At 36.1% G+C, this 26,885-nt stretch overlaps 1 protein-coding gene across 12 annotated transcripts in view; it reads right to left on the bottom strand.

The window, feature by feature from the left end:
- The window catches only part of KCNMA1 (potassium calcium-activated channel subfamily M alpha 1), a 402,729-nt gene that overhangs the window by 268,444 nt on the left and 107,400 nt on the right, over positions 1 to 26,885 (bottom strand). For all 12 annotated transcript variants that reach the window (XM_030950724.1, XM_030950723.1, XM_030950725.1 and 9 more), the window contains one exon: positions 21,317 to 21,481. In XM_030950724.1, coding sequence (XP_030806584.1) covers positions 21,317 to 21,481 — 165 coding nt within the window. The remainder of the gene's footprint in view (positions 1 to 21,316; positions 21,482 to 26,885) is intronic.

Below are 26,885 nucleotides of genomic sequence, written 5' to 3'. Positions count from 1 at the left end.
ATTGGCTTAGTGGTCACTTTCGTATCTCCTCCAGTTATTGTGTGCCTGAGAGCATCAACATCTTCAGGAGGAATTTTAAAAATAACAGAGAAATACTGAACAATTTAGAATATTTCTTTTTTACCTCAGGCAGCTGGCAGTTGTTTTCTATGGGTTTTTTGTTGTTGTTTTGGTGGTTTTTTTGGTGTGTTTTTTTTTTTTGTTTCCACATGCTTTACATTACTGCTAAGTCTTTTGATAGGTGATGTGATCAGTACTATTCATAGTATACTGAGAGCACATCACCAATATTTATAGTATCCAGTCTGGCAGTTTAATCAAGTTTTGGAAGAAGCCCTTAAGTTATTCACAGAAAAGCTTGTTTGAAGGCATCTTGGGGGAATTTCTGGGTGGTTTTCTGGTAAAAACCTTTTTTCATACCTTCAACATTGAAATCAGTACAAAAGAGGTTACATTAATCAAAACAGGTTTGCTCACTCCATGGGCCCTAATCTTTATGTGATTAGAGACAGGAGTTCAAAACACAGCCCAGTTTCTGAGAACTTTTATACACAAAAGCCTTCTTATCAAGGGTGGTTCTAAAACATGTCACTATTCATTTACTGGTTTTGACCTTGTTTTGCACTTCATAAGGGGTATTATCTAAAAATCCCAGCTCTTAGGACATTGCCCTGATTGACTCCAAAACTGATATAGAGGTAAGGAAATGCTGTTCTGCAGGCAGATAATAATTCATTATTATGTTCCATGTACTAAGATGCTTGTCAGCATGCAGTTTAACAAAGATATTTCACCTTGGCTGTCTGCAAGCAACACTCGTGCTTCAAACTAATGATAAAATAAAGGTGTAAGATTGAATATTTGAGGAAGCTTGCTTTATTTTTATTAGTTGTTGATGCATCTTGTCTTACCAGTATATTTAGTGCTGTTCAGCACAGTCCTGAAGCATCCTCTCCTAAAAAGACTTTCCAGCAGTTAAAATTTTCATTGCCTGCCTGAGATCTTCAGAAAGAACAGCAATATTAGCATCGCCAAACCTTCACCAAGTTAACTATGACATCTGATGATTTGCACATGTATACCAGCATGTCAAGAGTGGAACATTCCTCCCTCAGACCTAATATAGTCATAGTGCTAGATTAAATAAAACTATTTTTAATATCATAATAAGAAGACAAACATTCAGAGAGTTCCGTACTGAAAAAGGAGCTAACTTTCAGAGAGACTGCATGTACATTTCAGAGAATTGCATTTCCTGAACTTCCACGTGCTCTGATGTTCTGATGAACTTCTTTGCATTGTGCCAAACCATTGTCAACAGTGCCAATCATGAGGGACAAAAAACCAAGGGATCAAATAGTGGCACTCATTCAATGACAAACAGCAATACCAAACTGAACTTCTTCTGAAATAGTGAATACTGCTCCCAACTACCACTTATGTTGTCATTTTAATGCACTACTTAGCACACTATTCTGTGTCTAATATAGGACCTCTAACATGCTCCTGCTAGGGTGATGTTAAAAGACAATCTCACATGAGTAATGAAGGATGTTTCAAGATCATACAGAAGCAATTGATTTATTTTGCATGATCTGCAAAGAGCTAGCGGTTTAAATCATAAAACCAAAATGAGTAGCTGACAGTCCATTATATAAGAGAAACCAAAATCCTGAAATCATAGAAATAGGGAATAGTCTCTTTTGTAAGCAATCAAAGTGAGAAGAGAATGGCTATTGTGCCATTAGGAACACTTGCACCAATTGCAAACAAGCAATTCCTAATACTGAGCCCTACAATTAGATACTCTCAACTATTAGGGCAAAACACTTCCTAGATTAAAATACAAAATTACAAAATGTGGTAAAATACAGAGTTGGAAACACTCTTGGCCAGTTTCCAAAAATGTTTTTTACTCATTTTGAAAAGGACAAGATGTCTTTAAACCCTCCCTTCCTTGGAGATCCTTCTTGTTGTTAGGAATTTCAGCTGCCAATCACAAAATTACCCCTGTAAAAAACAGTAAGAAATGATCATACCTATTATTCAGATACTTCGTAGGCAAGAAGTAATCTGGATTAGTCCTGCTAGCCTGTGTTTTTCCACTGATTTCTTTCATATGCCCTTTTATTCCTGCTTTATCTCACTCTAAACAGGTTTTACACAGACTTAATCTTTCACCAACAGAAACATGAGGCACTACAACAGGAGCAATTTACATTGCTCATTGCTGGTTTCAGTTCCTTTAAAAGTTTAATTGGTGGGCTTTCCTTTTTTTATAGTTACTGAAAGAGACACCTGAAGAATTCTAGCCAGGTTGTCATAGTTTAAATAATATGGGATGAATTCCCTCTTAGCCTAACCATATGTTTACTTTTCACACTAATAGAAAAGCTAACACTGTTTTCAAAAAGCACAATTTTAGATAAGACATCTGTCAAAATAGCCCTTTCAGGGGTATTGAGGCTCTCTCTTGTTATTCTGGTCTTGGGCACATCAAGATAAAAGTTATAAAATGAGGAAAAAGGTCTACAAAAACCATGTCCAAGTAAAACAGAGCACTACTTGCCCTGAACTTTACTGTCCTTTAAGGGGTGGGTCCAATGAGTCCTCAGTATAAGAATAAACAGCATTTAATGGGATGAGGCATTATGCCAGTGATAAAGTTTAATTTGAAAAAAAAAATCAGGAAAAGCTCTTCTCAAAAACCATTTTTGCAGCCTGCCATAGGAAGTGATAGTACAGTGATATGTGAGAAAACATCATTCAAGGGTGCTGAAAGCAAAAGAACTATGAAACTCCTTTTCTGACCTCACAGCTGTCAGAAGCAGACAGGATATGTTGCCTTAAATGACCACAAGAAGCCACAAAGCTGCATCCTGTGACGATCATGCTCATCTGTATTTATCTAGAATAGAGTCCATTTTAGGCCATAGTGAAGAAAACCAGGCAAGATCTAGGATTTCCTGTCATTTCAAACTTTAATGCCCACCACTAATGTAAAATGAGAACTTGTTTGGATTTGATGTTTGGGTGTGGGTTTTGGGGCATTCTTTGGGGGGTGTGCGGAATAGTGCCATACTAAATGGAAATTCATACTTAGGGAATGTACATGAAAAAACGGCACTGTTTCCTTGAAAGATCACAGCAAAGCACAGCGGGACAAATGCATACTTGCTTTTCCTGCTCAAAAACAAAAAACAAACAAATCCCCGTAAACAACAGAAAAAAATCTCTGGGAGCAATATTAATTTGGTGCTACAGTCCACAATCACATCCTGATTTGCTTGAAAGGCTGGTCTCACCTCTTGCACTCATTTGCAATATTTATATTTTTGTTTGCTTTTTTTATCTTCCACTACCTATCCTTTAGTGAGTAAGTGTAATTAGGGTTACATATCTTAGAACTAAAAAAATCAATTGCTGATAGAAATTTCTTGGTCTGCCTCTAAATCACATTCAAATACAAGATATATGCTGTAGATCAAGACTACTTCAATATATCCAAGAAATGGCTAAAAGCAAATGAGCCACAGGTGACATTCTGGTCAGGACAGGAAGAAGTTCTAGTTCCTCAAAAGCAAATTGTTTAACACGCTTCGCTTTCTAAATTTCATAACCAAATTCAAGCCACAAGCTTATTGTTCAGATATGTTGCACAGATTGTGCTTTGCTATATATATATATATATATATATATATGTATATATATGGCTCCTTATGGCTCTTGAAATTAAAATCTCCATCTCAATTAACATACTCCATTTCTTATAAATATGTATGTAGCAAATGCTGATTGAGTGCCTCTAATTGTTCTAGAATCATGTCATATTACTCACTTGAAAATCAGAAGATTCTCCAAAAACTATTGTCATTCACTTCATGACAGACTGGTATGAATTTTAACTTCAATAACTGGGAACAAAGTATTGTATCAGTAGAACTTCCCTCTCCATGTCTCTGTTCAATCAGTTCATGAGGCACCTTGGAATACCAGGTAACCACACTGCAATTGTTGAAAGTTTGTCTTGTGTTGCAACCTAACAGAAATTACAAGCCTGGCAATGGTCACAGTGGGCTAACAGCATTTAAGCCAGGTACACTGGCACAGATTTCTGACGCAGGAACTAATGCAGCATTAACTTTTTCATCAGCTACAGCTTTCTGTTCCCACATCATGCCACCCACATGTGGCTGCTGCACACTGCTGCAGCTTCCCATAGAACACTAAAGCACTGTAATTCAGTGACTGCCAAAAAAAGTTCTAATGCTTGTTTAGATACTATATGAAAATATCAACCTTCAGCTGGATATTATTTCTAGAAATCCTTGTTTCATAAGAAGTTATGGTGGGGTTTCCAAATCCAAACCAATATATTCCACTTGTGTTGAAGCTATGCTATAAAGTAGCTAAGTTTCACTGGCTTTTGTCAGTTTTGAAAACTGGAAAACACTAAGATTTTTTTTGTTATTGTTTCTGGAAAAATGATCACAAAATTATTTCATATGGTTTTCCCTGAGGGCTCTGAGTAAACAAGCATCAAGACAATGAGCAAACACAACAGCCACACACTATCATAGCAACATAATGAGGCAACCATGTACACTCTCTGCTAGTTAACAACAGAGACTTCCCATAATTAAATTAAACTAAACGTCAAGTAAGTTAAATCAACATCAATTCCTTGGATTCAGGGATATTCACAATTAAGATTTACTTCCATTTATTATAATTCACAATATTTTGTGGTAAGGAAAGGAGTGGATGTGAGCATTAGAAATATAAATAAGGCTAATCAAACTACAGTCAAAATGCATTTAGTAGGACTCTTGTATAAATCCCATAAAAATTGTATGGCTGGTTATACTTTTCCATGCATCTTTACTTTGTCTCACAAAGTTGTCCAAGGATAGTGGTTTTCTCATAACATTTTTTTCAGAAACACTGGCAGAATTAGAAATCCATACAAAGATTTTTTTTTAATTAAAAGCTTATACTATCACATTGTGTTTTCCATTCCTGATCAGCATTAAAAGTGAACAAATTGAAAGTGACCTGCATTTCAAAAAGTTGCAAAAACTTTAAGACTTTTAGGATATTTCTGCACACGTACCATTTGTGATGTAATCACACTGTCAGTATTAAACATGACAGAAAAAATTTAAAGATAAAAAGATGTAAAACCCCTGAATCTGCTTAGCAACAAGGTATAGGTAATATATAAATTCCTTAGCCAGCAGATAAAATTCAGAGTCTGAGGATTACAGACTGTGCTCCAAGCTATTAAATTACAGAATTATCTCACTAAAGAAGTGCACATGTTTGATCATCTGGATGAGTAGATAAGACAGTGTCCAATCAGTTTAGAGCATACAGGCAGGTATGACAGCACAGAGTGATGCTATTATTGCTATCCATATGTCTAAAATGAAAGAGGCAAATGAGTGAATTAAGTGCCCCAAACAATCTCTACTTTGTGAGAATTGGTTTTTTGTCTTGTTTTACATGTGGTACTACTTTAACTGTGTCCAATATTAATATTTAATCCAGTGTACCATCTGAACACAGGGTGTCAAAAGTATAAGAGACATTACAATGCCTTTCTATGATGAAAACCATCACTTAGCAGTTGTTCATCTTGAGTCTTTACCCGTGAAGGAAAAAAACCCTCACACAATTCTCTTGTGATAAATGTCAGCAAATTGGAAACATGAATGAGGGCAAAACCCTGTCAAGGGACCAATGAAGAATTAAACATCTGAATACCAGAGCTCTGCTACAATGCTAACCATTAGACTGTAGAACTAGATACCTTTGTTTAATGATGGTATCACTAAAAAGGCTTGTTCTGTAGAAATAAGAAAGTGATCAAAGAAATTTAATTATCATAAAACTTTTTTCCAGAAGGCCAGAATTTCTTCCAAGAGAATGATTATGTAATAGCTGCAGCTCTCGGGTATTATGTGTTGCAATAAATATTCCATGGAATGGCTTGAGTTGGAAGGATCCTTAAAGATCATCAAGTTCTAATTTCCCTGCCATATGCAGGGACATGTTTCACCAGACCCATCCAGCCTGGCATTGAACATCTCCAGGGATGCAACATCCACAGCTTCTCTGAGCAACCTGTGCCAGTGCTTCACCATTACTCTTATTTACAGATTAATAAACAAATACATATAAAAATTTATATATTGAAAAATATAAGAAGCTACTTAGTAACTCAGTTCAGATGTAGAGTTCATAGTTAAAACTTGTTTTCAGAGAACATTTACAAGTTCTTACTGAAGTTGGTACATGATTCAACAGGTGGACAAGACCACTAATATTTCTGTTATTATCTTCAATCCCAGTATCTCAGCTAAACAACAGAACCAGCAGGCATGAAGTCTCTTTCTTTACCAAGTCAAGAGAAGAACCATCCCTACACTACCCTTTTAAGTTATCCTTTAAAGTTATTTTCCTTTAAGTTTACCTTTAAAGTTTTCCTTTTAAGTAGTCAGCAGAAGTCAAATGACATTGTTTTCAATCTCCTTCAAAACACGCCTTGCAGCAAGCCTTTCTAGTAAAGTGGCATTGCAATTGAGTAAAACATTTTGCAGGTGACAAAGAATGCTACAAAAGAACATTCTTTTCATATTAAAACTAGACTGCAATATCCAATCCAGAAACTGAAGTTTTGTGTTCTGGAATTCTATGCAAGTGCAGAGTTAAACCCACAGTCTCCATACCCACATAAATACAATACAGAAGGTGACAGCTACTTCCACCTCCACTACAGTTAATTAAGCATTAAAACATATTCTGGTCAAAAACAGTGTATAGAAGAATAAAAAAGGGAAATTTTATATAACAATAACAAAAAAGTAGGGAAACGCACCCAAGAAAACTGCAAAGCAAGCATTCTAAGAATCTGATTCTTCCATCATCACACACTCACTGTACAGAGCCTCTCTCCATCCTATGGCAGGCTTTTCACAACACAGCACAAAACTAATGGTGCAATGGTAGGTCTGAAAACCCGACAGGTAATCTTGGAATTTCTATACTTCGTGGTCATAACGACTACTGCTTAAAACTCTTACCTAACCACTACATTATTTACAAGCAGCATGAAGGTCACTTAAAGCTTCTTCCTAAACTGTTCAGCAGGATGATAGAGAAAGTTAAGGAGTCTACATTCATATTGATTTCTGTACTGGTTAATATTCCAAACTTTTTTGGTGTGGTGTTCAAGGTGTTGGGGCTGCTTTTTATTTTCATTTCAGTTTGGGTTTTTGTTGGGCGTTTTTTTAATAACATTTTTTGATACATGTGGGTTTTTTTATATTTAAAAGCTTAAGAAATTAAGCATAGTAAGATTAGCAATATCTTTTGTTAACCTTATTGGGTTTTTTTTCCCCACACTCACATAACAGAAACTACTTCAACTGTTATGTAATAATATTACTCTTCTTTTCCAAACAGAGGTAGAACAAGAGTTTCCTAACACAATCTGACAGAACTGGCCAGGCATGCTATTTAAAGGTAATACTATTTGAAAGCAGGTTACCTTATCTGAAAGGGCCAGGGGAAAAACCCTCTATAGTAACCTGTCTGCACAATAGATCCCAGGGGATTTCCTCTCATCCAAGTCACCTTCATGCAAAGACAATCATAAAGAAGCCATCTAAGATGCAAAGTAAGCCAATGCTAAATATGCCCAAGATTTCCTTTTGCCTTTCAAGGCTGGGGTATAACAGGTATAACCAATATTATTTCTCAGTACTAGTTCTTCTCCAAAAAAAAAAGGAAGTCATAAAGCCTTTTTCCTCATTACTACAAGACAAACAGCCAGAACTACAAAAAAATGGGGTATTTCTTCCAAACAGGATAGCTTGACTAAATAGTCTTACCAATTAAACAACTAACTGCAGTCATGAGTTTTTGGAACTGATGTAGTGTAAGATCATAAAAATAACAAAAAAAAAACCTGTTCAACAATCAGGCAGAGTGAATCAATATTCAGTTCTGATTTTGGCTATTAACAGCCTGGGTCAACGCTCATTACAGAATTTGAGTTTGGTTCTCATATATCCTCTTTGCATCTTAATCAAACTGAAAGCTCTCTAGGAAAGCACTTGCTCATGTTCTTGGGTTTTGCAATGCTTAGGAAAGCCTAGCTCTGATTTATGAGACATGATGAAAATGTTACAGGTTTTATGCATTTGTTTCCTAAACCTAGACGAGGTTTCTTTTATTGACCTTGTTTTGCCTACAGGGCCTTAGTAAAACAGTAAGAGCTACTAATATAGCTTTCTGTTATATTAGTATAGCAAACTCATTCAATGTTTTTAGGTAAGACTGATATGACAAATGAGCAGTCATAGAATAAATAAATACATATAAAAACATAAATAATAAGCATAACCTTTACATGCCGAGCACAAATGAGAAGAAAGATTTATGGGGGAAGAACTAAATTTATTGAAAACCTTTATTCTTGGGCTTTTTCTTTCCTTCTTCAGGTGGCAGATATTTCTGCCTGATATGAAATTTCAGCCTGTACATCATGGTTCTGACACTATCTCTGCCTTTCAGGGGAAAAGAAAAACGATTTTATTGCTGCTGTTGAACATGGTACACCTTCAAATGAAAACCCAACCTGAATGTTTGTGTGAAAACAGAAAGAAGCAAGAGAAATTGATCACTTTTTCCATGCTAGTATTCAAAAGCTAAGTAATGAAACATTCTTATAATGAATGAGTCATACCTCAGAATATCTTACAGGTTAAAAAATTGGTACTAGATAACTGATTTGCTCTTACAGACTCTCCTGGAAAGACAACTTTTGTCAAAATAACTGCACCTGTAGCAGGACATTTGTAAGTACAAACATTTTATCCATCATAATCTTGAGTGCTGCACCAGGGGATAGAGGAACGCAAACAAGAACAGAATATTTTCTTTTGAAAAACCAATTCAAAAAAAGGGTAAGTCGGTGATTCTCAAGTGGAGGCTCAGTGGCCTGTGCTCATCATCCAAATGAACAAAGTATAATGGATTACTGTGTTCCATAGATGGTAGCATATAACTACATAAAATGTTACAGGGGAAAGCCAAAGGTTGCTGGCTCAACCAAGAAGCAGTTTCCAGGTTATGTCTTATATCCACATAACTCAGATGAGTATTACTGCACACCTGCCAGAATTTATGTTAAGCAACTTCTCTTTTTGGGTTTTTTACATGAGTACAAGCTAAATTTCCAACCAGAGTTAATTGAAATCATTATGTTGTCAAGATATTTCATAATATTAACATTGGATTGATAGTCTTTTCATGTAACTATTTCAAAGTACTTCTCAAAGAAATGCTTTGCAATTTACTGTGTTAATTAAAACATTACTAGATCTATTGATTTTAAATGAAAATGTTGGCACTAATATAATGCTTTCAGTATAAAATATATTACTTTTTCCACAAGGCTGGCTTAACCTGGCTAAATATGGGGGGGGCCCTAGTACAGCAGGACAAGAAAAACCACTATAATTTTCCCTTTTCTTTTCCAACTACCATAAACTAAGCTGAAATGTGCCTCCCATGTAATAAAGGCTTTTTACTTCTAACTGCTGTCTCTATTCAGTGAAATACTATGAGACTTGATTGCTGCAATGGTCACATTAAAGACATGGTTTCCTGCAACTACAAAAATAAAATATTAAGATGAAAGAAATAAACCCCAAGCATTAAGCTTTGCATTATAACTTCCCTTGACCTTGCTTTATTATACAGCAGCATGAAGGTCTCTACATGGCTGCATTAAAATACTTTACAAAAAAATCTGATCTATAGACCCATAGATAATGTCATGCAGTGTAGGAAAGTACATATGATTTAATACAAACCTTGTGTTTTTTAACAGTTTTCATAGAACACTGAATCTGTCAACAAATCTAAATCTGTCATTTAAATTGCAAGAATAAAATTCACCTTTGTTTATTTATTATCAAACATGGATTTATCTATGCAACATTAAGGGAAATCAGCATGGCAGTAAAGAGAAATGTCCTTAAGAAAAACTCAAAAAAGAAATCAATTTATCCAATTCTGCATTTAGAGCAGGTATCTTTGCCTCACTGTAGTGCAAATGAGCAAGTATTGCTTCAAAAGACTAACAAAACCACCAACCAAATCTAATCCCTATACTTTAAAACCTACGCATACAGTTTAAGTAAATTAATATTATGTCTAATCCCTGCTCCCACTGGAATCAGCAGAAGATACACACACTCAGGAGTTGTGTTTCCTTTGCTGTCTTTTGAGAATATAATTACTGAAGTACAATATGTAGAGATACTTGTGTCCTTGGGAACAACCATCACATGGATGCATTTCCATGTAAGCAGGGGTGTAAACTTAACAGACCTTCAGTTCAGCAGGAAGTGCACTACTAGACGACTGTATCAGAAATTATATTTTGTTCAAACTTATTGGCTCACATTCTCTTCCTAAAAAAACAGGGAAAAATGGTTCGCTAATTTCATAGAATTTTACCAAGGAAAAAATTGAAAGGCTTTCATCTGTGGGGGAGGGAAAAATGTAATTCTCTAGTCAAACACAAGAGAAAAGACCTGACAAGTTTAAAAGTTCTACTAAAATTTCCATTGTCAGTTTTCCATCTTGAAGCTCACAGACACAGACTGCAAGTAAGGCAGAGTATCCCAACACTGAAAAGATTCTAGAAAACTGCAAGTGCTATAGAGAACCATATAAAACCAGAATGTCCCCAAATTCATAAGAACCTGCCTCAGCCAAATTTTTCCTCAAATTTTAACTGTCACTACCATTAAATATCATGCTCATGTCTGGTCCTGCCAAGGGAAAGACTTGACAGAGGAAGTTTGGACAGAATTTCATTTCTGTTCAACAGCATCTGACCTTGAGCCTAGAAACTCCCTAGAGGATTGTGGCAGGAAAGTTTTTCTGCTTTGTTTTAATTGTAAAGCCTATTCATCTTCCTTGAGGGAAAAAAAATCCACAATTAGCTTTACATTACCAAGAGGCCTGCACATGTATTCTCTTTAAATTTCTTGTAGGAAGACAGGTGTCTGCAGTTCTGATAAAGCTTCATTTGGCTCTCTGACAGGAACATGCTATTCCATATATGTTATTTTCATCCTCAAATTTAGCCATCTACATCTGTCCTCAATTAAAGCAGTGTAAATATGGATCAACTGAGCTAACTTCAATTAAATTACACAGTTAAGCACAAGACCAAAACTCGACCCAGAAGCTAGAAATGCATTTAACTTTGTGTTCCAATATGCTTTCAGTCTTACAGTGACTTAGATTTTCCTCTGAACTCCTTTTTAGCATTTTCACAAAGAATCACACTACGTATTTTTGAAGCAAACCAGTATGCACAGGAAGGTAACTCAAATAACACACTTGTCGACACTTCTGTCAGCTAATTTATGCTTTTTAGATATTTTTGGCATTGCTAGCAAATAAAGGCATGTATTTTGTTTCTACAGTTCTTGAAAGTGTAACTGCTTATCACAGCAGACATACTGCTGTCAACTTTTTCTACATGGAGGCTTTAAAATTCAACTGGTTTACCTTTTCTCCAGTCTAAGAAGTAGAAAACATCCAAACACAGACCAAATAAATAGTCAATAATATTTGCAACTAGTACAAGAGGTAGAAGTACTAATTATATGCATTAATATTTAATGACTTGCTCAGGTGAAGCTAAATTTTTTATAGTCAGTTATTCATTTTTATAAGAAAAAGTCACCTTTTCACATGTCTCATGCCAAAACTAATCCAGCATAAAAGACCAGAAAACAGGTGCAGGAGGCACTTACTGTATTCCTTTAATGTCTAAACCAAAATTCTTGGACATAATGATATATTCTGTTAGAGAAATCAAAGGCGTTTGTATCATCCACAAGAATAAAACAATAGAAAATGTATTATGTTAGGAAATAACAGGCATGTACACACCTCTCTGGAAGTGTGAGAAGCAAAGGTGCACTGGTGTCTTTTAACCTGAGAGATGAGAGCAAGGCACAGTTTCTCAAAACACACTTTTTATTGTTTGTTTCAACTTAAGGGTAAATCATGAGAGACTATACTGCATTTCAGACTAACAACCCTTGATCTGAAGCAGAATCCTTGAAACCACCATAGAAACCAAAGTCTTGTATAGTCTGACACATTCAGTACAAAGAGAAAAGGTGGGCAAGATTAAAGAAGGACCAAGCATTTTGAATGTTTAAGAATAAACCTGCTGAACTGATAACAAAAACCATTAACTCCCTCATTTGCAACAAATGATATGATGAACCAGTAGGTGATTAGTAGTTCATCTTACAGTATTCAAGTTGTATCAGGTGCTATCACATCAAAAAGAACAAAAGAGCATGCCTTAGCTTAGTATCAAGTGAACTGGTTGAAATATTCATTAGGAATAATGTAAAAAATCTAGAGAAATATGGTGTCATTAGTTCCACCCACCTGCATTTCCATCAGGTAAACACAGGGCTTTGCTTAGCAAAATTCTCTCTGTTGAGTATTTTACTGGCATCTATATACAATATTCCTCAACAGCTCAGGCTGCCATGATTTGCTGACAAAAGGTTGGGAGTCCTGAAATTTGAATCCAACCCTATCAAATGGTGATGCCTAATTTAAAGAAGAGATCACTTAATTATAAAAAAAAGAAAGAAAAAAGAAACTAAAGCATAAAAACAAACCCAAGTGCACCAAACCAAACTTAAAACTGTTTCTTCTATGTTTTTTGTATTACTGACAAAAACTATGGTCCTTCTTACAGAAACACCTAAATAACACTAAAATAGCAATGCTCATGCCAAGTCAGAAGTTGTTGCAATATTAACGTATTTGAAACAAAATGGGGAAAAGGATTCACACATATTCATCCCTGTAAATGAGACTTAATAGCAGATAATAAAGCTATTTTCAATTAGTATGCTAGTTGTGAAAGTGTAACAAAAATGAAGATTTTCCAAGCTTTTTCATATATTCCTATTCCTTGAATAATCAACAAGACAAGTAGAGATTTCATTACAAGTGCAAGGATCTGATGTCAGCATTCTTAGCTACAGGAGCTAAGACAAGACTCAAGCCTCTCTCAATTCAATGTTTACTTTGTGGCAAACTAAAAGTTTCCAGGCTTCATCATATGTTTATTCTTGTAATTCCATTTCATTGAATTAACTCATGATACCTCAACTAGTTATATAATTTCATTTTTATAAAACCAGATTTAACAACTTTCTTTTACACTACAAGATGCACTCTCTAAGCAAAATAAAACATCTCACACAGACAAGCTTTTCATTTGCAGAAATAAAACAGTGGGTTTGGATATGCAATGGAACTGCATCATTAAAAAATTGGTCTTTCATATAAAGAGCCATCAGCTATAAAGAGACCACAAGCAACTAGTGTTGATGCCCAAGGCTTTTTCCAAAAGAGAGAACATAAGTCTAATGGACTGAATGGCAAGGAAAAATTCAGATTGTTTATCTGTCTGCACCTATCAGACCCAATAGAGATTTTTAAAAAAGCAGAAGTCCAGAACAAAAACACTAAGGAAAAGAGCCTGTATAGTAAAAAAAATTGATACATGAGTATACAATCTCCAAATGCATAATATGGAAGTAAAAATCGTTCATGTATAGGTATACAAAATTTATATGAAGCAGACACATGCATTTCATATTACTAGATTGATTTAACCATATAGGACAGAAATGTATTTTGGATCAGAAAATGTGTATTGGGAGAGAAAAAAAAAGTTCTGATTTCACTACTTTTTAAAAGCTGATTTCAATGCTTTTTACAAGCATGGGTAATTAATCTGAATCCTATATTGCACAGAAACAAAGGAGTAATACAAAGTTTAGTTGCATGTTCAAAGTCATGCAAGTTACTGTTAGATCTGAGAACAGAAAACATGTCAAACTTCAGCAGCCACATGCTGCAGCTACTGAATTCACAGCACTCCCATTATTTTTGAAGAGTGACCAAAAATGCTTAGGAAATTTAAAGTTTCTGCTATGGACCACACCATCTATTGTGAATCCTCTAGATGATAACTCTTCTCTCTTTGAGGTTTCTGCCTAGCTAACTCCTCCAAAAGCTTTAAGCCAGTGGCTGACAACCTTTTCCAGCCTAGAGACACTTAGAATTATTCATTGTACTTAAAAATACCAAACAGCAACTGTAAACCTATCAATCTGGTAACTTGATTTTCTTAGTTACTTTTCACTTTTCAGCCATCTGCAACAGCAAATTGAAAACCACCAAGCTATCCAAAATAACTTTGTAATATTTACCATGAGAGAAAACAAGGCAAATCAGAACATGTAGTCTATAGGGAAATTATTACAACAATTTTTTACAGATTGATATAAAAATACCTATGGGTTTCTGCAATACTTTTCTCTGAGCATGACATGATGATTTATGCTGCTGTTTTGTAATAGAGAAAAAACTTTGGATTCTCGACTACTTAAATATTTTTTATATTCTTATAAAAAACTTTAGGTATAGCACAAAACAGTCTTCAGACTTTGCCTGACAGTGTGCAGCTTGATCATATTCATTGAAGCAAATCAGACATAAGCACCAATGACAAAATTTGCTCTGGCCATGGTTGAGAACAAAAACCACAAACCTGCAGCCTTGAAAAAATAACTCTGAACAAACTACTATAATTCTCAAGAAATACACTGCTGAATTTCTTAGAGCAGAATGTAGAACTCTCTGATTTGGCTGAAACAATAGAACTGACTGGTGCAGCTTCTGTTTAAAAATGCATGGGAGCCAAACTGTAGCATGGACAAGAAATGGCAGCATGGAACACTGTCCAGACAGTCCAATGACAGCCCAGACAGATCAAGTGCCAACTGCCCCAATGCCACTCTAAAGCCGAACTCAACCTTACAGCATCTGAGTTGGCTCAATTCTAAAATCCAAAACAAAGCATCCAAACTCACAAGACAAGACTTTCTCTCTTGTCATAATGAACAAACTAAAAAATAAGGAAGAAATATAAAATCAAACCGCTGACAGGGATATTACAAACAGTCTGCATTGTTACTAAACTGCTGACAATATATACATAATTGTTACCAAGATACATAGCTATACTTTCTCAAGGGACATTCAACACCTTCAGAATACATGTTATAGGATTAAATATAATGGCTGACAAGAACCAAGAGCTTAGTGTTCTACAGCAGGCTCATGACAGGATCACATTTTGTATATAACAATCAGATGGCTCACTAAAATCTACTCATCTCTACTGAAGTAATTTTTACAAGATTTTACCCCTGACAGGCACAAACTGATTTTTTTAACAGTCTGTAGGAGTTCTATGTTTTTCAATGAGGGGACTGTGGGCATCTGACAGCACTGGATAGCTTAGTTTGCATGCAGTCTACAGAAGGCAGGATTGGGTTCCACATTTCACTTTTAGTTCCCAAGTGGTATCCCCATTCTAAGCAGTAACACGTACACTGTGTTTGAAATTTTTATTTTATTAAGTTTGGACCAGAAATAGAGGAAAAGTCAGATTCTGTTTCCTTTCCCATTCTATATTTACCCTGCCTCAATTAAGTCAGTTTTGTGACTCCTTCCTCACAGTCACAGTTAGCAATTCCATAGCTTATAAGAAGGCACGGCACTACATTGCAGAAATTGCCTTTTCACCCACCTATCCTAGATAGCTCTGATGAATAGAAGCAGTCTTCATGAGACTCAAAGAGCCACCAGGACTGTTTCAAACTTCTGAAAAGTTCTGTCTCTTTCCCTTTTTTTTCCCATACTCCCCACTCAAAATATTTTCTCCTATCTTTATCCCAAGCTGAAGGGAAGTATCTGCAGGATGAGAACTCTAACTAGGAAGGAGGAGCAGGATCATTCAAGAGGACAAGGAAGTTTCCCCCTTAATCTCACGGCATTTTGCTGTGGATTTACAGAAGGTTCTGAGAGCTTTCGGCTTCTAGGTGAAACACATGGAACAGTTAACATTCTCTGATTTTTACTTCTAATTGACAACTTCTCCATGCCAGTTTCTACCAGTAGATTACCTGCTCCCTTTTCAGAAAGGCAAATAGAGAGTTACTACTACTCCAATTGAACCAAGCCTTCCAAACCTTACCAATACAGACAGCAGACTTCACAGGAAAAGTGGGACTTCCTGCAGCTTTAGAGTAAGCTTTGAAGTTGTCTCTGCTGCAGCACTTGAAGCTAAAACAAAGCATTAATTAAAGCAGAGAGGAATCTCCTGTGCCAAAGCAACACAAATTTAAGGAGCCACATAAAACTACTGACACCAGGAGGGATATGCTGAGAACATTCCTCAAGAAACCTCTGAATATTCAAGAAATACCTAAAAACAGTTTCAAAAAGAAAAAAATAGGTAAGAAGGAAAAGGAAACTGATTTTGATAGACAATATTTTGTGTGAAAATTTTGCTCAACATCAAAATGGAGATTTTTCTTTTTATCACAAGCTTAGCAGTTTGTTCCATTTACCCTATGCCTCAGAACAAATGATTGATGGTAGAGCTGTACAAAAACATACACAGAATTTTCTTCAAAAATATTCATTATCACATCAGTGTTTTGATTACAAGCACAAATTTTTCAAATACACTAAGCACAAAGAGAAAAAAAACCATAAAAACCCCAATATTATCAACTGCATCATCAGAGCAGCCCTTCACATGGGAACAGCACAAATGCCTTAGGGGAAGCCATCTGTCTCCTCCAGTGAGCTTTGTAAACATGCAGAATTGTGTTTTTATCTTTTGTTCAATACCTGGCTATTGTCAGTGCCCCATAGGTGGAAGGTAAATTTCCCCTGTACCACACACTAATCATGAGGATCAACACAGCACTACCACAAGGCACATTTCTGTATTTACACACTTTCATGCTAGATTCATGCAAGAAAAAAGTAGCAAAGACTTTCCCTTACTCATGTTTGACATGCATATACAGCAATACAGGTTATCAATACTGACAGTCTTACACCAATTTTTCACCAATGAAGAGCTGTATAACAGAAGTTTACCTAAACCAGGTTTGCCATCTGAAAAGCAACCACATTGTTGACTTTCTCCAAATAATCACACCATTCAAAACTTAACACATTATTTTAAAGTGTGTTTGCTTCGTTTTAATGACAGAATGCCATGCATACCGTAATTTAGACAAGAAAGGAAGTGGTACTTGCAAAAAATTTTAGCAGAAGATATTTATTCCCACTGTAGGAAAAGCCTCATGCTTTTAAATACTATTAGAATGGTTTCTGCACCCATGGTCAACTATCTAAAGGTCACAAAGGTCACTGCAACACAGCCCTAAGTCTGAAGATAACTTTAAATTGGGTAACTTGCATAGCAGCAGCTATAACCTGACTGAAAATATGGCAGACTAGGCTACAGTGAGATGTGGCTTACAAAAAGGAGGCCTGAAAAATTAGGAGTTTTAATTAAGATAAATTGCATGTGTTATGTATACACTGATTTTCTACTTTTACACCTTCTGAGCTAAGAATTCAAATGCAATGTTTTAAGTCCAGTTCTGAGTATATTTCATGTCATTTGTTTATAAAATGTACTGCTTATTCTTTTCTTGATTTGATCTTACCAGTATAGGTACCTTATTCTAACCTTACCCATTCATCAGATATCAGTACTTAAAATGGGTAAACCTGAAAATAGGAAAAAAAAAAAAGAAAACAGAAAAACTACTGTTTATGTTTGATTAGCCATATAACTCATGAAAAACCTCACAGAAAAGAAAATTTAAGATTAGCATATGTTAATCATAGAATATGCTGAATTGAAGGGATGCATTAGGATCATTGTATCCAACTCCTGGTCCTGCACAGGACACCCCAAGAATCACCATGCAGTATGCATTATTCCTTTAAGTACAAGATCCACTGAAATTACAGCACTTTCCCAAAAATACAAAGTACAGCAACAATCAGAACTGCTACATCTAAATGTAGCACCTACAAGCAGTTTTAAAGACTTATGTGCAATAGAAGAACTTTCTCACAAGACTCTGGGCAGAAGCCCACCCTTCAATCCAGAACAAAAAAGTCTGCAAAAAAAAAAACCCTTGCTATTGTCAATAATAAATAAATATTCAGAAAATGCATAACTGGAACTTAAACTAGCTGCAGTTACCATAGAAACAAACAAGACTTACTCAACACTTCCTACTCTATTCCATTATCATTATCTCATGAACTTACATGGAGAACATTGTTCCTATTCCTATGGAAACCCTGGAAATAGCCCCCATCATTGTCACAGATTAAGGCAATCTAGAACTCATCTCTTGGATTCATTTCTGTGCCATCAAGGCCTATGAAAGATTAAAAATAACTAAACAGACAAAGTTCATTTCTCAATAGAGATGAGCAGAATCTAAACCATTCCCCACGAACAGGTGGCAGGGGAGTGCCAAACACTGACAAGCAGTTCATAATCCCTGAACATCTGCAATGATCAGACCTGTGCAGTTACACTGATGCACTGCAAGGTACATGCTCGGCAGTTTGGGCACTTTCTTGTTACAATGCCCCAGCTAGGGAAGAGTCTACTCTTCAATCCTTATGTCATTTCTCTTTTTGACCATGATGAAGAAAAGTGAACTTTTACACAAATGTAATAGTATATAACCTAAAATACATATGTAATTCTTTCCATCTCCAAGAACTAAAATAACTTAAAAAAAAAAAAGGCAGCAGCAAACAAAACCAAAACATAAAAAAAAAGAGGAGGGGAAAAAAAAAAAGAGAGGGTTGGGCCATCAGCAAAACCACACCATGCCACTCAGGGCATGGAACATCTTGTGATTCCTGCCTGTGCATAGTCAGATCTGGAAGCTGAGAACAACGTTCCTTTTTGTCCTTTAAGTTCAGAAACCTAGACCACAGCTAAAGTGAAGATATGGCACTATTTATTTTTGCCTGACTAGAGTATTCTGTAAGTCCTACCAAACCTTGCATAACTATCTAAGAAAAACTGTAATGTCAGAGCAAAACAAATTGTTTTATCAAAGAATGCATGTGCCTCACTGCTGTAAAATTAATGCCATATTGGACTTGTAAAAGGCTTGGAATATTATGAGTATGAAAGACTAAATCACTGAAGCATGCATTCAATTCCTATTCTCCAGCCAATTAATATATTTTGTTTTCAATTAAGTCCTCTTCAGATTAACTGCATCCTAAGAACATTACAGATGCTCAGAAAAAAAAATCTATGTTAATTTCCCAAGAAGATTGGTTACAGGACATTTCCAGGATAAGTGGGGTCCAAAATGAAAGAAAAAGAAAGAAAATAAATTTATGAGAACTTTGCTTATCCTTGAGAAACTGTACTAAACTTCATATTTGAATCCTGAGATGTTGCATACTTATGTTTGCTGAAGGTTTCTCTTCCTGCTTTGAAAAGCTGGTGAAATAGCTGATAATGTCAAGAACATTGTCAAAAAATGTATATGTATATCAACTTGCTTGTCCAATTTCTTATCTGTCAAATACCAAATTATCCTTTAAGCTCCTATTCTCATTAAACCAAGGAGATAACAGCCACTGTGTCTTTGGAAACAGGGAGAAACCCCACAATTTCTGTACTATTAAATTTCACTTTGGCCGCTAGAAAACTATTACTTATCACAAGAGGTTGTGGGGATTTTTCCCCCTCAACACTAAAAAAAATTGAGTCCTCTCATTCAGAAAAAATAAATTAAAAGTAAATAAAAAGCAGCAAGAACAAATCTAGTTGTGAAAAATACTGAAAAAAAAAAAAACCAAAACACACAAGGAAACAAACCAAAAGGCACATAAAATACCTACATATATTTCCCAGGAAAATTTACTATAAATACCTATATAATTAAAGATCCACTGGTTTTCCCCAAATGAGTAGTGAGGCCCTCTACCATTTTTCAATAATTTCTCAGAAGTCCAGTCAAGGGTCTAAAGATTTCCATAGACTGAACTATGTCAAAATCAACAATATACATATGACTTCATTCTGTATATCAAACACTCAATCTAATTAAGAACATCTTTTTCTTCTTACTCAAATGATATAATTTCAGGAAGCAAAATCAGTTCATAAACATGTTTAATTTCCTGCATCTTGAGATTAATTATGAATGTGTCTAATTCTTCTTTGAGAAACTCACCTCAGAAATCTGATACTTCCATCATCTACAGCATTTTACAGCACTTCAAAGTAAATCAGTATTTTCCTGAACAGATTTTATGCAAACTTTTACCTTTTAGTGTTATTTATATTTATGCCATTCAACATCAAATGCAAACAGAACTGCATGGGTTCAATTAGTGTGTTCTCAAATCATGTGCTTCTGCAATTTAACGTGGACACATTTTTAAATCATACGTCAAATTCCCATCTATATTGTTTAAAGAGCAAAAGTCACATTTTCAAAGGCTGTGGCACCAAGAACATTATATTTCAGTGATGATTATATTTCAAACTAGTTACAAAATTTCACTGGGATTCTCTGAAATGGGATTTTAATCGCTTTAGCTTCTAGTTTATAAGTACGTGCATTCTAAAAAGAAAAGTAATCCAAATTACATAGGAGACACTTTTTACTGCAGTGAACTCCACAGAAAACCCTTGCATTTTAATATTTGACAGTGCTCTAAAGCAATTATGTTTAAATAAAGTGAGAAATGAAAAGGTTTTTTTCCATTTAAACCACACATTATCAGCACCTGTCTCCATTTGATATGTAACTGCTCACAGGTTTGAAGGATTTTTACACTAATAAAGAAAAATATAAAGGGAATATAAAATCATTATTAGTCTATTGAATATATCACAAATCTCATTGCATAGCCATTTCAATCTTGTCTTTGCTTTACAGCTCTGACCACTCTCTACATTTGTAACACTGGGCCTAATTTCCAAGTCTGCTTCCATTCTTCCAGGTACAATTTTACTTTCAGATAAAATAGGTCTATAGTTTTAACATCTAATATGAAATTAATAAATTCACTGTTTGTAGTTTGAAATCATGGGGCAGAGTAGTGAAATAGGCTGGGAGTGGACCAGCAGTCATTTTTTCTTACTTGCTGTCTCTGCCTCTCTCTTGCAGTGGGAACTAGTCTGCTATTTTGCAGAGAAAACTGGGATTGACTCAGTGCTGATGTAACAAACCAATCAAAAATCCTCCACTAATGCTGGGACACAGTGCTTCCTTTAAAATAAAAACACAGAAAATCATAGAAAACTTACAAGTACTCTGCCAGTTAATGTCTGGGCAGATATCATGACTCCTGCCCAATCCTTCACAGACGTCATCCATCCCACTTCTGCTGCCACATTCTCCTCTTTCTCATCTGTTGGTTTGCAGGCTCCATCTGCCTGTGTATCTCCACCACCATTGATCTTCTGGGTCTCCTGCAAAGTAAGTATTTGGGCTAGTTAATGCTTAGCAATTTGACAGTGAAAGTCAGTATATAGGTGGGGCCAAGAATAGTAATAAAAACCAGAAAATCTGTCTTCCTGGATCCCTGCTAAGTGAAACTAAGAACCTATTTGGCCACATCTTTAGAAATAAGAGAAATAGAAATGTTCCATAAGGTACCAGACAAACTAGATAATAATACTCTCCTTGACATTACATCTCCAAAACATATACTTAAGCACTAAATATATGATGTTACTTTGTTACAAGCAACATAATTGACAACAGCTCTGTATGCAATTACAGAGTTACATACAAATGAATTTGTCAGACATACACCGAAAGACCTTTCGATGTATCAGTTCAAAATACTGCATACTAGGTGTGAACATAATTTATGTACAATTTTGATTTCCCATCACTAGAATTAATTATCCGAGTAAACCTTCACTGAGAAGCATGATGTAACAAGACAGCAATTATGAAGTGTGAGGGGAACAAAATCCATCACAAAGAATCTGCAGGGAGCTGCCACACTATCAGTGAACCTGTGTTTCAATGGAAGTGTTTAATATATCACAGGAATTATTCTGTCAGTAAGTGGCTCTCACAGAAAGAAGAGCTAGAAATTAGAGGACCCTCAGCTGCACCAAGCTCACTGATGAGTAACATGCACTGGAATTCAAATCAGTCTCTCATGGATGCTGCAGAAAGGATGTCGTGCTCTGTGACTGCCTGTGATGTGCTACAGTCATGGGTGCTGCACAAACACCAAGGGAAACGACAGGAAAAGCCAGCTTGGATTGTACAGTGTTTAAATCATACTGCATGCAAAGCATCACAGTGCCATGAGCATGCCTTTGGTGACAGCATAATACTAATGACTTCCTGAATACTTGACAAGTTATGCTACACAAAAATAGGAGAGGCAGCAAAATTCAGCGCTGAAGCAAGTCCTGAGCACTAGATCTGCATTAGTGTTCCGAGCACTCTGCACAGACCAACAGCTTGAAGGATCTTGTTTATAGATTACTTGTCTGTAGGCCAGTAAGCAGGAAATCAATCACCATTAATCCCCTTTGGATATCTTTTATACAAGTAAAGATGCTGTATAAATGGTGGTTATGTGATAATTGCTACAGTAGAAGTATATCCTGCGATGGTCAACACCCATAGCTGTGAGATGGCCTTGAGGACGCAGCTGGATACAAGAGTACGGACACTTCCTGAGAGTCACACTGAACTAATAAAGCACTGTCATTGAATCTGTCAACAATGAACAGTAGAACTATGCTAAAAATGTAAAACGGAGACCAACATTTGTTTTCAGAGAAGCTCAACATTGCAACTTAATTAGCTAATCAGATTCTTCTTTCTCTATTAGTTTCCCTCCCAGAAATGAGGCTCCATGTTCTTACTAGTGATTACAGCAAAGTGTGATGTTACTATATTGATAATAACAAATTATTCAGAGTTACAACAGTAATTCAGTACACTTCCCAAGCAAATAACGCAACAGAAGCTTAAAATTACTTTGTATTTGCATAGCTGGACCTCATTCACTGACAAATTTGGACACAGTGAATCAGATGTTCTGCACTCGGCGTTGAAAGAGACATCCTGTGCCACACACGCACGGAGCACAACCTACAGGATGAGCTCACTGCAGAGGACAGCGATGTACGACAGGAACACTTGCCTGGAGCCAACTGGGACCCAAAGCCATAGAGATCAGACCCAAAGAAATGCCTTCACCACCATCAAGGTTTCTATTACAAACCAGGAAAGAGAACACTAGGCTCTATACTCCAAACAATATTGAAGCTTAGGCAACCTAGACATATCTCCAAGGCCTCACTGGTCCCAGCTGCTGTCCCCAGGGTCTCCCCTGACTCAGACACCCTTCCGTGGCCCAGGACACCACTTCACCCCCATCCAGGGCTCCCACAGCCCTGTCCTTTCCAGCCTTGGTGAGGCCACAGCCAGTTCCCCCCACCCGAGCCACAGGCTGCTGTCCCAGGCAGGCCCAAGATGGTTCCAGGCCAGGCCTTGTCCTACCACCCCAGCCAGGGCGCCGGGCGGGCCCCTTGCCCACAGGAACCCCACAGCCCTGACAGCTACAGACTGCGTAAAACACCACACATGCCATTTCTTTGCCTCTTCCCACCAGCTTCTCTGCCTTTTGTAGCTGCTAGAGCTTTTCTTTCAGAACTGTAAGCTTCACACCAGTTTTGCTCCATGGTCCTCCTCTGCATTGCACAGTGAGCTTTCATACTCTGATCAAGTTTATATTGAATGAATTAATGTGGTTTTCATAGTAAAGGAGGTATAATTATCTCTTCCTCTCAGATAAGAAAGTGAGGTGGTGATTAGGCGCCTCAGTCACTAGAGAAGTCACTGGCAGACCCAGGATGAAACCATAGGTTTTTTCATCTTTTTACCCAGCAGCGCTTGTTTAAAAGTGCACAGATGCACACCTTGCTAAAACCACTCACAATTACAGACCTTGCTATAGAAAGTCACAGAACTACAGATTGCTAAACAAAAAGCTGAATAAAAAAGTCAATTTTATTTAACTTGTATTAAAGTTTGAAAACTCTTTTCTTGTGTACATGTTCCTTACCCCCAATCTTTTTGTCAATAGATGTGATTGCTCATAAGATATAAAAATAATTTAAAATTTCCTAGCACTCAATGAAATAGTAGGCAATTTACTTAATTGAAGGAGAAAGGTAGCTGTTATATTTTGAAAAGGTTTTCATAACCTACAGTTCTTTTGCTGTATTGAATTTTGCAAATAGAATAGAGCAGTAAAACATGACAAACCTATTCAGTATTTGATTCTCTAAAGGTATTAAAGTCTTTAATGCATTTGAATGGCTATATTTCTGTATTTGTGCAACTTATTTCACCTATACTAAAATCTCCCACCCACATTATTTCTTAATTAAAATTTATGTAAAATAATTATCCCCTGCCAAGTATGATTTGGAACAGACTCTCATGATCAGCCTAGCTCCTGCCATTATTGTAGCTATAATTAACATGCAGATTAGTTGCTGTTATGTAATATTTGTATTCGGTTGGGATATTTTATATTTTTCATCTACATGGCTAGCTTTTATCTTACTTAATTGGCAGTTGAGTATTAGGAAAAGTTTATCCCCAAGTCATTACGCAATTGTGCAGTGATCACTAAAGGAGGTTTAAAGGCTGCGTGCTTTTTTTTATACTGAACAAAAAATTCAGTCCTGTTATTAAGTGTATAGTCTTGTTTCATTGCTATTTCCACATCCCAGAGCACTGAGTAACCAACACCTGAAAAAGGTGCTTAAAATAATAACCTGACAGCGACGATAGTTGCTTAATTATTTACAAGTTCAATATTACAAGTAAGAGATCTTTACCCACTCTGCTTACCAGTTTTCATTATTTTAATTACTTCATGGCAGGAACACGCAGGTAGATTAAGTGAGAAGCAGTATATTGTGAAATACGTATTTCCTGAACTTAATGACTAAATGGAAACTAGCATGATGAGGAGATGTGTACAGGAATCAGTACTCAGTGTTTCACCAATGGTTTGGCACAGACCTGGACCAGAAACTTCAATGGTTTGTCTTCTATTTTCAGCAATAAATACTGATTTAGATTACATAAGTTCTGGGATTCTTGAAGACAGTCGTCTTAAGGAAGAAGAACTCAAAAAGGCAAAATTCCCTCAAAAACAGTTAACAGTTTCCGAAACATAGTCCTGCCTGTTCCATTTCACCTCTAAAATACCTATACAAACATAGAACCACTTCATAGACACCTCATCCAACTCAGGACAACACAAAATAAAATCAGAAAATTATTATGAAACCTTAAAACATCATCTAAGAATAATCTTTTTAAAAGCCCTAAAAACACAGGACAACATGAACACCACATGGAAAGTAATCTCTGATGTATGGTACTGAAAAAACTTGCTTCTTGTTAAAATATGTTTAAAAGCATATGAAACAGGGAGTCAATGTGAGGGAAAATACCTGGGTTAAAGTGTGATGAAACAAAAAAAGGATTTGATAATCTCATTTATCTAACATGTAACTAGCTGACTATCACACAAAAATCATTAAGTATCACCTGTAACGAGACAGAGCATTGAGTCACACCCACATCACTCCAGAGAAAGCAGTATGCTCAGTCTAAGAGATGTTTCATAAGGCAAAGAGTATTGGCCTTGGACTTCCAACCTAGATAACATGAGATGAGAAAGGGCCTGTCAGAATGGCAGCTGTTCCTGGTTTAAAGTATGCAGTAATAATAAAATAAGAAAACATCATTTGGAGCAGTTAGGAAAGGGCTGCTTTAGATAATGATGCCAGCAAATAGCAATTTTATCTCTATTAACTGCCCTTCAATTAACAGAATTGCATTCCTAGAGCCTGGGCATTTTATGAAATGTTTTATATCACATCAACAACACTACGATAATGGCCATTCTTACCAATTAGGAATCTGTATTTATGTTTCTTTCCTTTTCATTCGCCTGTTTCCCCAAAGCCACCAAGAGGTGCAATGTCAAGACTAATAATTTCGCATATGAGACTATTTCTCCTTTCTCTTGGGCAAATGTCTAAAACACTGTGTTTAAAATTATTAGACTTCTATCAATAATTTAATTTCATGTCCTTCAACACGTCCACTCACCACATTCACATCTCCAAACAGGAGTCTTAAATTTAAATAAAACCATAATATTATGCTGCATTCTGTGAAGCTGGGCAATGTACAGTGAATGTTAAGACGTCAGGTACCTATTGCCATGGCAGATGCCTTCTGTCAGATAAAGTTACCATCCATTGTCTCCATCTTAACAGTTACTGAGTACCAGTTCATCCAGTGCTAAAAACAAGCAAACAAAAAAACCACTCTGCAGCTGTTCACCTGTTCTAGTGCAGTGTAGAAAACACAAGTTTTCACTGGAGTATTAACAAACAAAACAAATAACAATGTGAGAAACTAACAGCTTTATGGAGACTGCAAAACCTCTTGTAAGTCAGACTTCTAAGAAAAGAGGAAGCAAAGACTAACTAAATGTGAGGTAAGAAGTACTTGTAAACTGGCCTATCCACGGCATTTCTTTGCATATTAGGTTACACTGACGTCAGTTGTCATACTGTAGCTATGGTTCAACTTGTTTCACAATATTAATTATTGATACCCCGACAAACATTACTCCTTTCACTGAATAAAAGAACCAGAATGATCTGTGGAAAACATGGCTGATGAGATAACGCAGCATTTTGCTCTCATAAAATATTCACAAGCCATATAAATTTGTTGTCTGCAAATTTGGAAGATTAAGAAAAATAAGTCAAAAATAGATTACAAAGGTTTTCTTATCAGTTT

This window comes from Camarhynchus parvulus, chromosome 6, assembly GCF_901933205.1.
Source record: "Camarhynchus parvulus chromosome 6, STF_HiC, whole genome shotgun sequence".
NCBI classification, from domain to species: domain Eukaryota; kingdom Metazoa; phylum Chordata; class Aves; order Passeriformes; family Thraupidae; genus Camarhynchus; species Camarhynchus parvulus.
Note: the sequence above shows the minus strand (reverse complement) of the source record. Positions and strands in the feature narration are given on the sequence as shown.